The following is a 12,693-nucleotide window of genomic DNA, read 5'->3' as shown; positions in this document are numbered from 1 at the left end:
TGCTGTAGTGCCGGGAGAGGGTGTAAGAGAAGACAGCAGGAAAACGAGACACGTGGAAATATGTCAGCTCCCCCTCGCGTGCAGCTGCAAATCCAATGAGATGTGAAACATCCACATCACAATGCATGGATTTCAAGAGATTTTTTTTTCGCCATGCGCCGCGTCAGATGTCAGCGTTCTCATCACACACACATTTTCTTCTCTCTTTTTTTTCATCAGTTGTCAGTGTTTCTTTTAATTATACAGTCACATAGAATTCCTAGTATCCACATTATTACGTCTTTACACAAACAGTCCATACAATGACAGCGGTAATCAATACAAAATATGTTGAAAGTCAACATTGTTACTTCTTAACACACACACACAAGGCCTTCTGTTGGACCTGACAGATTTGTACAGCTTGGAAAACGTCAGTCCTGAGATTCAGACTCATGGGTATTTAAATACTGTTCATCTGTGTGGCTTTTCTCACAGCAAATCAAATTGCACACATATTTTTTCTCTTTTTTTCTGTAGTCAGGACGGATCCTTTTACAGGAGAAAGAAGCATCTAAAGTAAAGAGAACGGCCTCATGCATATGATCTCAGGACAAGATTGTTCTCTGTGATTGCCCCCCACCCTCGTCCATTTTTATGGTAGTGCTACTGCTATACTGTGGGGCCCAATGCAAAAATAATTTAACTGGACAAAAACTATCTGTGAGAATAAGGTGCAGTCCTATTAGTTCATCCCCATAGTACACTCATATACACACATACACTCAAAGGTACTGACATTTATCCAAAATGCTTTACAAGCTATATAATAGTAATAAATAAAAAAAAAAAACAGTTGCAAGTAAAAAGTGGCTTTGTTGGCTCGTATGTTCTATGGCAATATACTCTGACTAAGAATAAGGTCAGTCTCTCTGTGGAGCTGACTTTCGCATTAGCAAAGATCCAGTCTTTTTGTAAGGTCAGACACAGCTAACCCGACTGACCCTGCCACTGTTCTTGTGTCAGTCAGGGCGATAATTAACTCTCCAAATATATTTCTCCATTCCAATCTTCTTTTCTCTGCATATAATTATATTGTACTATGCCCCCCAGTATTTTATTCACTGCTGCAGAATCTATCATCTCATATTAGAGATAAAAACCACTTAATCTTTTTTTTTTGGAGGGGAAACAAAGCCTATCTACCTCTGCTTAGCAATTGCACTTTATATCTCGTGTTTTAGTGGGCAGCTCAGACCTCGCATTCTATTGATCCTGATATAGTGCACGTGCACGGCCTTGGCTCGTTCACCAAGGAGTCCATTGTCTCCGAGTTTGAGTGGTAGCTCAGATAGTACTCTTGCAACTGAGAGTTAAGGTCCTGTTCCTGCTTGCGGGCCTTTTTTCTGCGCTTATGGTTGACTGAGTGCTGCTGCAGCTGCCTCATGGTGTTGGGGTAGCGCCTCCACGAGACATAAATAACCAGCAGAATCAATGACACTGACAAGAACAGGGCTACGCTGCCCGCAATGATTTTATGGAAAGCCATATGTTCAAACTGTAGCTCAGGGATAAATGATGTAGGTGTTTCGGGGGAATTGTGAGCTGTAGAGCTCATAGTTATGGACTCTGTTGTCTCTCTGTCTGTCCTGCCAGGCTGGTCAGGTGAAGCAGTGGATGTCTGTGCAGCCAGGTCTGTAACATCAGAGGGAGACGGGGGAGCTGTGATGTTCACAATTTCAGCTGAACCCCTAATGATGAAAGTGGTCGAGAACACATTTAACATGTCTATGCATACTGAGTGGTTTCTCACTACGTCCACCACTCTTTCGCCCTGCACAGACTTGGGACTGCTGCATATCATGCTGATTTCTTTGGAGTCTTTGAAGGTTCTCAGCCATGTCATGAGAGGGCAGATGCTGGGGCTGCAGTCCCAGGCGTTACCTGCCAGGCTGATGGTGGTCAGCGAAGTCCATGCTGCCACAGCCTCCACAGGCACGCTACTCAGCTTGTTTGATTCGAGGTTCAGTATCTGTAAGTTTGGCATGCACTGGAAAACAGCGGGATCCAAGATTTGGATTTCATTCCCCGAGAGGTCCAGTTTCTGAAGTTTCTGCCAAGTCCACGGCACACCTTGATTGATGAATCGTATGCGGTTCCATTGCAAATAAAGAGCCTGGAGGTTGCTGAGGCGTGGGAAAATAAAGAAATTAATCCTGGTAAATTGATTGTGCTCTAAATGAAGTTCCCTCAACTTGAACAGCCCCAAAAACGCGGTGCGGGTGAGGCTCCGCAAGCGGTTATAACCCAGGTCGAGGAACTCCAGGCTGCGGCAATCCAAAAAAGTACGAACGAGGATCTGTTTCAGTCCATTGGACCTGAAGTGGAGATTCTGTAGCTTGCGCAGCCCGTAGAAATGTCCGGGATGGAGAGACTGCAGCTGATTATAGGATAAGTCCAGATTCCTCAGGTTTGGTATGGCACTGAATGTGTTGTTGTGCAGATGGGATATTTTGTTTGAGCTCAGGATCAGTTCTTTCAGCCTGCGCACCCCGTGGAAAGCTAAAGCATCTATGGCATTGATTGAGTTGTGGTCCAAGTAAAGCCACACAAGCTGACCAAGATGAGCGAAGTGGTACGGCAGCAGAACCTGCAGGTTGTTGTAACGCAGAGACAGACCTTGGCATCCCGTGGTGATGTTTTCTGGAACGTCGTGGAAGATGCCCGACTCACAATAAACGATCTTTCCCTCGCAGCGACAACTCACGGGGCACATCCTCTCCCCCTTGCTGAGCAGCAGCAAAACGGCTGCCTGCAGAAGAAGACATGATAACCGCCAGTCCAACATCACAGAACCTGTTGGGGGTAGAGTGGAGCACAAGCAATCAAAGAGATGACATGGTTTAAGAAAATGCCTGCTCAAGGACGCTCAAATAAGTAAAGGCAAAGAATTCATCCTTCAAACAGGAGATCATGGAGAGAGGAGCAGCTTGAGGTCTGATGTCTCAGACTCCAGACCTGCTTCATGAAGAATTGATAACAGTCTGACGTCAGCTATTTTTAAGGTATGCATATGTGATCATATTCACATAAAGAGAAAAGCAAATAACAGTAATTATTATTAGCTTTTCAAAGACCAGACACGTAAAATCCTCCTCCATCATTAGGTAATAATTAAATAAATAAATAAATAAATAAATAAATAAAATAAATAAATAAAAGCAAAATTCCGTTTAGGAACTAAACAGAAATAATAATAATTAATAATAATGATCTGCCATTAAAAACTGATCACTGCCGTCGTCTTGGCTACGAGGAGCCTCAGGAGGGAGAAACTGTGTCACTAAATTGTGAGGAACATAATGACTTACCCATGGTTACCGAGGGAAGGAGTAATCCTCTAGGGGGGGTTAAAAAAAAGAACGATAAGAGACGCGTTAAACTGCTCTCAGTCGCAGTTTATGCGGCTTCAGAGTTGCACATTGAGCATGACTTGAGCAGCAGAAGCAAGTTTTCCGTAGCGGTCCAAACCCCCTGATCCCTGCATGCCGCTCAGAAATAGGACGCCTTCACACCTGGGTCGTACTTGGAGTCGCCACTATAGTCCAGTCGGCTGTGTGCGCAATTACCCATTTGAGCGCCAACAGACTGATGCACAATCCTCCACTCTGTGCTCTCTCTCTCCCCCCTCTCTCTCTCCCCTCAGAGGCGTAGGCGTCTCCAAACACACATACAGTATATAAACTCACCTCCAGCCACGCATGCCTAAACCAGCTATTAATTAATGAATTAATTAAAGCAAAGTATTAGTATTTTTTATCTATTAATTGCTCGTATTTTTTTTTAACCTGGGTTGAATTAAAAGCTACCTAAAATTAATTCTAAAAATTAGCTTTGAAACCAAGCTTCGCATTTTTTTTAATTTTAGGTATTTTATTTGTATTTATTTATAGTAAGATTTCACCTCGTTTACTTGCACCGGTGTCCTGATGAGTGCCGAACATGATGATGACAGAGATAACAAACGGGGGCGGGGGTGCGGGTAATCAAAACAACAAACTCTGGGCTGGTGGTGGAGGTGGGGGGCTGTGATCCACATCCACCATTCATTCAGCACTTGCAATCATTCATTCAGGAAAACAGAAAAAAACCCAAGTAGTGACAGAAAACGTGTGATGAGTAGCTTGTCAAAAATGCTAATTATTCTAACAGCTTAAGTGTGATGTTGACACTTTAACGCAGATAAACAGTCAGCACCTCTTGCTGGCTAGAAATGTTCCAGACAGCGGGATTATAAATGGCCTTTATGAAGTGTGCACTCAACAGACGGCAGAGGAACAAAAGGGGAAACAAAACATACTGGAAGTGGGAGGGGATGAGGGTACCTCTAATTTTGTGGTTGTTTCACGCTCATCTTTCATACTCTGCTAAATCTGCTTAGAGCACGCACTCACCTCATTGGACACAACAGCGTGGAAAATGCACAGCAGTCAGAGAGTCTTGAGTTGTAAGGTGTGGTAACAGCAACCCCTTGTGCACGCGGAGGGAAGCGTATGGCTTGCAGAGACCTGGAAATTCACCAGTTCAGCGAAGACTGGAGAGAGATAGGCAACCAACCAGATCACTTGTGGGTAACCAGAGCAAGCTGATGAATTCATATTCATATTTGTAATATTACTGGGAAAGCAATATTTCCTGCCATCCCTGTGGAGCGCATTAAAGAGAAATGTATTTCTGCTCTTTAAAGAGAGGGTTGATTATGTCTATAGTGGCACACTTTGTAATTAAATGTCATTTAAATGCATTTATTCAACTCATAGATTACTTTTCATTTAGGGGGCAAACTGCTTGCTTGACAATTTGTAACATTAAGGTGGAAGAAGTGCCAGTTTCTACATAAATACTATAGAGAAAACGAAACCTGCTCTCAGCTAAGGGTGTGAGCTGTGCTGTTTGTCAGTGATGGTGTCAGCTTCCACAAACAGGTTATCAACCGGAACTCACTTTGTATATGGCAAATGACTCCGTATGCACGCCGACTCCATCTTCTGTATTGACAGTATAATTGTGGATGTCATCAGATGTGACAACCGCTATCTCTTAACTGCCAGTGACAGCAGACGAATCCTCCTCTGGGCCATTTTCAAACCCATTCTCAGAGATCAAAAATGCGAGCCCGCCTTTTCAAAATGATGCTAATAAACAGGATGTTACAGCGTGGAAGATGAAGAAAAGTTGGGCTTTACAGGCATAAGTTTGTGTCTGAACTGACTTGTTAAGAGCCTGCACTGTGCCACATGTGGACTGCACAGCGAGTTGCATGCAGTCACATATTGTTGTCAATATAACGCACATCTGGTGCTCACAGGTGGATGGATTTAATCACCCACTCAGTCAACTTTCTCTGACATTTCACTCTTCTCACTAGGCCACAAATTATCAACCATGTTTATATTCTCAAAATTGCCTCTCATGATAATTTTGTGCCCTTCAGTAGATTGGCAACCTGTCCAGGGTGCACCCCTCATAACTCGTCCTATGACAGATGGGAGGAATTCCCCCCCAAGACCTGGAACTGGATAAGCAGAAGTAGATGGGTAGATGTTTGAATGTAGTTGCCTTCTGTTACAGCATCACATGCATCACAGAGATAACTTGATGGCTAATTTGCCTTTACGTGACTGCTGCTGTACATATTGAAATCCACAGGAGGGAGACTCTGCAGAAAGAAACTGAGTTTCTGTTGTACTTTTCAGGCCTTCTTTTAGTATTTGACAGCTTTTACTGCTATATCTCAAACTGCATTGAAATGAATTTGATGCCCAGGTATTCAGCGGTTGCGCGAAGAGGTAGGCCACAACGTCTCATTGCTCATGCAAACAAATGACTCTCAGTCACTCTAAAGCAGCAGGTTCATTAAAATTTTATTTGCACGTAAGGTTTAAACAACTATATAGCACTTTTATCGCAATTGGGAACAAAATGAAAAAGGTAAACAGTACACAGTGGAAAAACAAACATCTAAGTGACTGAGATCCTCAACTGCTCATTATTTACAGACATTTTCTCATTTTATCTTTTTTATTTGTTTAGAGAATACATACTCGAAATAGAATCTGGTCCTGCCAACCCTGACAAATACAGATATTGAGCATATTGTCATTTGAGACATGCCTGAAAAGCTGTAAAGCTCAGCCGCAATCCCGCCAAATCAGCTAACCTCGATGCTTGGCCACATCTGGTGATGGCTCAGCTGATGCCCTTCAGCACATCCAGCCAGAAAATTTTAACTGCTTTAGCCTGTCCACGTATGCAAACTTCTTTGCAACCTGTCTCCACCATTCATACCAGTCATATTGCCAAATATAGACCACATATTGAAATACCAAGCTTCTTTTACTGAAATATCTTGTTTTAAAATGGTCACCCTGGTTTTACTCTATTATTAAGTATATGAGGAAGAATTGCTGTTGTAGGGAGATCAGCTGTTCGGCTGGCCTCTACAGGTCCCTGATAAGATGATAAACAGGAACAGAGTCACTGTTTCTCCTCACTGACTGGATTTGCTTTGTCGCATCACCTACAATAACACAAATCATTTGTGAGCTAGAGCACAGCCCTTTGTTTTCTTTTATATTTATATTAATACTTTATAAAACAGCGAAGCCTGTTGCCTACTCAAGTTGTCTTTTCAGTCCCCAGTTGGAAGTAGGACCGTTACATTGTCGGCTTTTTTTGTTGTGGTTGTTGATGATAGGGAATCCTTGTTGCCCAGCTGTCTCGTGTGTGCAGAGCTTTTCTATGTACGCTGCATTATGTATGAGGAAATACACAAATGAAAGCAACATAAACCATTTTTAAAAGCAGCACCTTGATATTTGCGGTGCAAGGAAAGGCTCATTTGGAACATTATGGTTGTTTGACTCAGGATTCGAATGCACAAGCCCATTACCATCATCTCTATAATGCATTACCAACCGATCCTCACAGGCCTCCTCGCAGAAGGAGAAGTTTATCTTATGCATGAGAGCAGAGTTTGAAAAGGTAGACTTAGAATATAGAGAGATGCTTTAATGATCTTTTGCTGGAGAAACGAAGCCGAAGAGTTTTGTTTTAAGCATTTTAACGACTGTTTAACCAGCTTCCCCGCCCCCTCGTTAAATGCATCAGTGTTACAGCTGCTGACGTTTCAGCTTGAGAAAGATGTAAAAGTGAGTATAAGCCCAGGTGAGATGAATGACTTTGCAACTTCAAATCAGCACGTAACTTCAAAACTGTTAATGAAAAGTGGCTGCACGATGGTGCGACCAGTGAGCTGTGTTAGGATGAGGATCGGTTTTGGAGGAATCAGCTTTCGTATACAGCAATCAGTCGGCACACGCTCTCTCTGGTGTATTAAATGGCAGAAACAAGCATGCTGTTTGAGTCACAGGAGCAGCAGGGGGTAGAGTGGCAGATGTTTTGGGACCAGGCTTCTTTCTCAGAAATATTTACTTGCTGCTAGGATGTTTTTTTAATGTTCAGGAGGTAATTAAAACTTCAAATTTAGAAGTCAGGGTCAGCGCAAATTAAATCTGTTTGAATCTGCTTTGTGCTAATTATTTTACTATACATTTCTAAATCCCGTTTCAGTGGGATTCATTATGCTGCAAAAAAGCAGTTCCGCCCATGCTCTATTATTCAGGGTTCAGTCAGTCACAGACAGTCATTAAAGTTTCATAGTAAGCAGTTTGGTGGCTGAGGCATTTGCAAAGTGAGGTGAGTGCATATACCTTTTTGTTGTTTATGCCCCTGCTCTCTGTGCTGTTTAAAGTCAAAAGAAAGCCATTCTTCTGGTCTCTTATGGTGTTAACTTGTTCCCGATGACTCCTGAGGTGCCATTATCCAGCAGCAGAGAAACCCACGTGATTGTCTCAGTTTGGCAAGCAGATGGATTTCAGCTTGAAAGCAAGAATAAGCACAAAGCAAACATGCAAGTGAGAAAGGCTTAAAGGAGTTGAGGTAGACTCGTTCCTTTCAGTGTAAAAGTTGCCTATAAATGTACTGTGAAACTCAATTATTCCTTGCATATGCCAGTTCTCGCAGATTCCAGAAAAAGCTGAATGAAATGTGAAAGTGGGTCATGTTAGATTTGTTCAACAACATAAATAAGAAGTGATGCACAGACCACAGGGGATTTAAAGGAACCCGGCTTGGGATGGTTATACAGCAGGGACGTGCTGTGATTTAAAAAAAATAAAAAATAGGGATAGGAATACAGGATATAACAGCTTTTTCCACCATAAACATCAAAATTTCTTCCTATTCCATACATCCATATGTGGAAAAAACTTTTGAGATGTTTGTGTATGAGGACAAAAGAGACCCCAAGGGGATCGACCTCACAGACCAACTAGAACGGTGCGGTACATTTCACCTCAGACACGTGCAGTTTTACTCTGGATTTAAATTACTTGACACAAAAGTGGGCCACCAACAATGGGGAGAGATCTTGTGATATTATATTGCTAATATTACTCTTCTCCACTTTATTTCCATCCACCATAAAATAGATATTAAAAATCAATGTGTCTTTTAATTTTGTCTTTATAATGTATAGAAGTGAATAAATGGATGACAGGGAATCACTCTTTTCATGTCCTTACTGCTTCTCTTAGCAGACTTTCATGGCCAATCTCAAGGGATAGACGTAGTTCCACATTCTTATTCATGCACTGCAGTCTGCTAAGAAAACAATGTTCCTAATCTTAAAGTTACTGTACACTCATTGGCCACTTTGTTAGCTAACAACTGCTTGTTAATACAAATATCTAATAAACCAATTGCATGGCAACAACTTGATGCATTTAGGCATGCAGACATGGGGAAGATGACCTGCTAACTGCAAACTGAATGGGATGATGAAGGTTGTTGGTGCCTGGCTGTTGGCTGGTTGGAGTTTTCCAGAAAGTGCTGATATGTTGGGATTTTCCCTCACAACCATCCCTAGAGTTTACAGAGGATGGTCTGAGAAGAGAAGATATCCAGTGAGTGGCAGTTCTCTGGGAAAAATGTCTCGTTGATGACTGAGGTCAGAGGAGAATGACTGCTTCGAGCTGATAGGAAGGCAACAGTAACTCAAATAACCACTTGTTACAACCAACAGATGCAGAAGAGAATCTCTGAACACACAAAATGTCTCAATTTCTGCTGTGACATTTGGATGGTAGGGTCAGAATTAGGCATAAACAACATAAAAACATGTATCCGTCCTGCCTTATATCAACTGTTCTGGCTGCTAGTGGTGGTGTAATACTGTTTGGGATATTTTTCTGGCATACTTTGGTGCCAAATATGCATTGTTAAAACATACAGCCTGTCTGAGTATTGTTGCCCGTGTCCATCCCTTTATAACCACAGTCATCTCCAGCAGAACAACATGTCACAAAGCTCAGATCATCTCAAACTGGTATTTTGAACACTGTACTCAAATGGCCTCCATAGTCACCAGATCTCAATCCAATAGAGAACATTTGAGATTCACATCATTCACAACAGGAGATTCACATCATGTATGTGCAACTGTGTGATGCTGTCATGTCAATATGGACTAAAATCTCATGCACCACCTTATTTAAAAGATTGCAACTGTAAAAAAGATATAACTAATACAGTGACCAGTTAGAGTACGTCTAAAACCTCCAAGAAGCAGACTTCATATAAGCTGAAAGGATATATTTGCTCTTAATATGCACAATATATATTCAAGATAAATACATTTAAGTAAATCCAAGAGCATAAAAACTATATAACAGAAAAAGTTGGTAATCCATAATAAAAAAAGCACCAAGTCTGAACATTACTGGTGTGTAAAAAATGCATACACACAAAAGTTTTTGATTTAAGTTTATTTCCATCCTTTTAAATTCAAATTACTGCAAAACTGGGTCAGTGCTGCTGCACTAATCAAATAAATAGAACCACTGCTGTCACAAATCATTCCCCAGATAACAAACCCTACGTATAACCCTGCTTTACACGTGTACACGTTCGAGAGCTGTCTGCTTATATTACTGTTTTGCACCACACGGTGTTACACGTCTGCTTAAGAATACATAAACATTTCAGAAATGAAAGTTTGGAAGCACCATCAGATGGTTCTAAACACACAGATGATTGTGAGGTGACTGCACAGCACACTGAAGGGTAAAAGCTCTGCTACCGTCACTGCCACTCCTTCAGTTACATATGTGCCCATGCCAGAGAAAGTGATTGTGTATGTGTGTGTGTGTGTGTCTTTAGATTAATGCCCTGCCCTTCACCTCCAGTTAGCTTATCGATCTAACACTGGAAATTAAATCAGTGACTGATGGCGAAGTGCTACATGCATCCGTTTTATTTTAGTTTAAGCAATTTCTTTGTCACAAGCTATTTGTGATTTGAGCTCAAATATTCATTAATGTCCATTACTGGTAATTACGCTGCTCATTAAGTGCAGGGGCAGAGGGACCCATTAGAAATGATGACTTTGACCTGGACTCAAAGTCCCATTATGAAGCCTTGAGAGCATCCTTTGTTTACGCATGATGTATTTCAGTATCACTACCAATAAAGAGTTCCTAGTGAGCTCCTACTTAATTTTTTACACTTTTTCTTGCTCATAAATGTATCATAAGACTAAAAGAGAGCATTTGGAATGCTAATGTAGCAAATGTCAACAAAACCTTCATTGCAAAATACATTAATTCAGAAAATAAATAACAAAAGTGATATGGAGATTGAGAAATGTTTAACAGATATGATCTAAAACCTGCATCCTACCTGTACAAGGCAGACTGCAGGCTGCATGTGTGATTTATTTTACCACCAACTCCTTAACAACTTCTTAACAAGCTGACCTTTTTGTTACAGGCCCACCTGCCGAAGTCCTAATTAAAAACCCACATTAACAGATTTTGCCAATAGACCCTTCGATGCAGGCTCAGATAGAGTAAAACTCACTGCATAATTCCACTTAATTACCGGTGAGGAAAACAATCTGTGCGTGGACTTCGCCAAAATAATGAAGTTTGCGTTTGAGGTCCTCGCATTTTCCTTGGATATTTATCCCAGAACCCCTCCTGCTCCTCCGTCCTCTGTTTCTTAATCATCTACTTGAAAGAAACACACGTGGCGAACCTCAAAATATGTGCAGACTTACAAAGAAAACTAAGTAGTATAAAGGTTTAAATTAACTACCTCCAGCGGCCAAATGGTTCTTAAATAGCAATAATATTCAAGCAAAAGATAATGGAATATTAAACAGGACTGTGCTGTATAATGACTGCCTCTGCCTATGCCTCTTAAGATTCATATGTGCCCCCCAAAAAAGAGAAAGAAAATCAGGGCATTAAAGTTACATAATATTTCTTCGCTCATTATAATCTTAAATTTGGTGGGGTTTAATTCTAATGAACGCACATCTTGCGGCACATCTTCACAAATATCCACACAAAAAGCTAACAGGCTTCCCATTCCCTCTATAATTGATATGCAGGCTGCGTTTGTGATAACAATGAAGTCTACTTTAGGTTTTTCCGGTTGCGGAGTGCCACTCTGCGACCAGAAGAGGGCATCTCAAGTCCTGAAACCGAGCACCGGCGAGCTCCGTAATAATCTAACACCAACATCATTCCTGTTGCTGTACAATTGATTTATTTTTAATGCGACGGTTAACGGCTCTAATCCACAGCAGCCTGCTTCTTCCCCCCCACTCTCTCTCCACTGTCCACGCCTGAAGCGGGATATAACCAACTTATCGGCTTTGGACCACAGTTTATCCCTCTCAGATTTCTTCACTTGGTCGTTTTCCAGTGTTTTTTCTCCCCGTCTCTCTCGCTCTGCCACTTAACCTAGATTCAACAATTGGCGACTCGGTGTTTAGACTGTTTTTTTAATAGCCTCCCACGACAGGCGCTAAACTGTCACTCTCATGAGGATACGAGCTTGAGCGCATCCATCCGAGGGCTTTCGGGAGAAAAAAAAATACGCGTTATCGAGCTGATGTTGTGCGGTAATGTAGGAAACTACAGACAGGGAGGCTGATGCACACCTTTTGGAGCTGCTCTTATCTCCGACAGGTGTGCGATTGCAAGTAGAGCGGATCCGGCTTCGGCGCAAAGTGTCCGTTTTATCCGCGCAGACGGGCGTCCTGGTTAAGTGTCCAACTATTTGGGCAAAACGCCGAGTGCGTCTAAACATGTGCACCGGAGACGCATGCAACAGAGATCCCTGAGCAAGAGGAAGAGCCGACACCGAGCAAATATGGGTATGTATAGCCAAAATCTGTTCCGCAGGGTGCTTAAAGGGTTCATTCCTGCGCAGTCTTTTTTGTCTTTTGCCTAACTACAATTCACTTAGAGCTGGTGTCGCTGGCGTCTGTGCCCCCCCTGCGGTTTATGACTGATGACTGCAGGCAGGGGAATCCGAAAGGAGGCTTTTCTCTCAGCAACTGTTTGTCACATTGTGCATCATGCGTGTGGTTTATCAATCACCTTTCCAAGAGCATGACTTTGGCTGAACATAAGTGTGTGTGTGTGTGTGTGTGTGTGTGTGTGTGTGTGTGTGTGTGTGTGTGTGTGTGTGTGTGTGTGTGTGTGCGCGCGCCATGAATGCTCCAGTGCAAATTAAGTAGGCAGGAAAATCCCCCCCTGCAAATGTCTCAGAACATATTCAGTTGCTCGACTCAAAAATTGT

General features: G+C 42.1%; 2 protein-coding genes across 4 annotated transcripts in view; one reads left to right on the top strand and one right to left on the bottom strand.

The window, feature by feature from the left end:
• Positions 1 to 205: 205 nt before the first annotated feature.
• lrrtm4l2 (leucine rich repeat transmembrane neuronal 4 like 2) lies at positions 206 to 3,759 on the bottom strand. The gene is made up of 2 exons (XM_026187616.2): positions 3,351 to 3,759; positions 206 to 2,835 (listed from the first exon to the last, which is right to left on the bottom strand). The coding sequence occupies exons 1-2, from the start codon at positions 3,352 to 3,354 to the stop codon at positions 1,232 to 1,234; spliced, it is 1,608 nt and encodes a 535-aa protein (XP_026043401.1). The 5' UTR covers positions 3,355 to 3,759; the 3' UTR covers positions 206 to 1,231.
• Positions 3,760 to 11,568: 7,809 nt separating this feature from the next.
• The window catches only part of LOC113033278 (leucine-rich repeat transmembrane neuronal protein 4), a 61,896-nt gene continuing 60,771 nt past the window's right edge, over positions 11,569 to 12,693 (top strand). For 2 of the 3 annotated variants that reach the window (XR_013912514.1, XM_080308910.1), the window contains exon 1: positions 11,570 to 12,265. Coding sequence is in view for 2 of the 3 variants with exons in the window: in XM_080308910.1 (XP_080165036.1) it covers positions 12,214 to 12,265 (52 nt within the window). In the remaining variant the exon portion in view is untranslated. Of the gene's footprint in view, positions 12,266 to 12,693 lie in introns of all 3 variants that reach the window. The other variant, XM_026186930.2, reaches the window with a different exon arrangement.

This window comes from Astatotilapia calliptera, chromosome 12, assembly GCF_964374335.1.
Source record: "Astatotilapia calliptera chromosome 12, fAstCal68.1, whole genome shotgun sequence".
NCBI lineage: Eukaryota > Metazoa > Chordata > Actinopteri > Cichliformes > Cichlidae > Astatotilapia > Astatotilapia calliptera.
The sequence above is the reverse complement of the archived record's forward strand: the minus strand, read 5'-3'. Positions and strand labels throughout refer to the sequence as shown.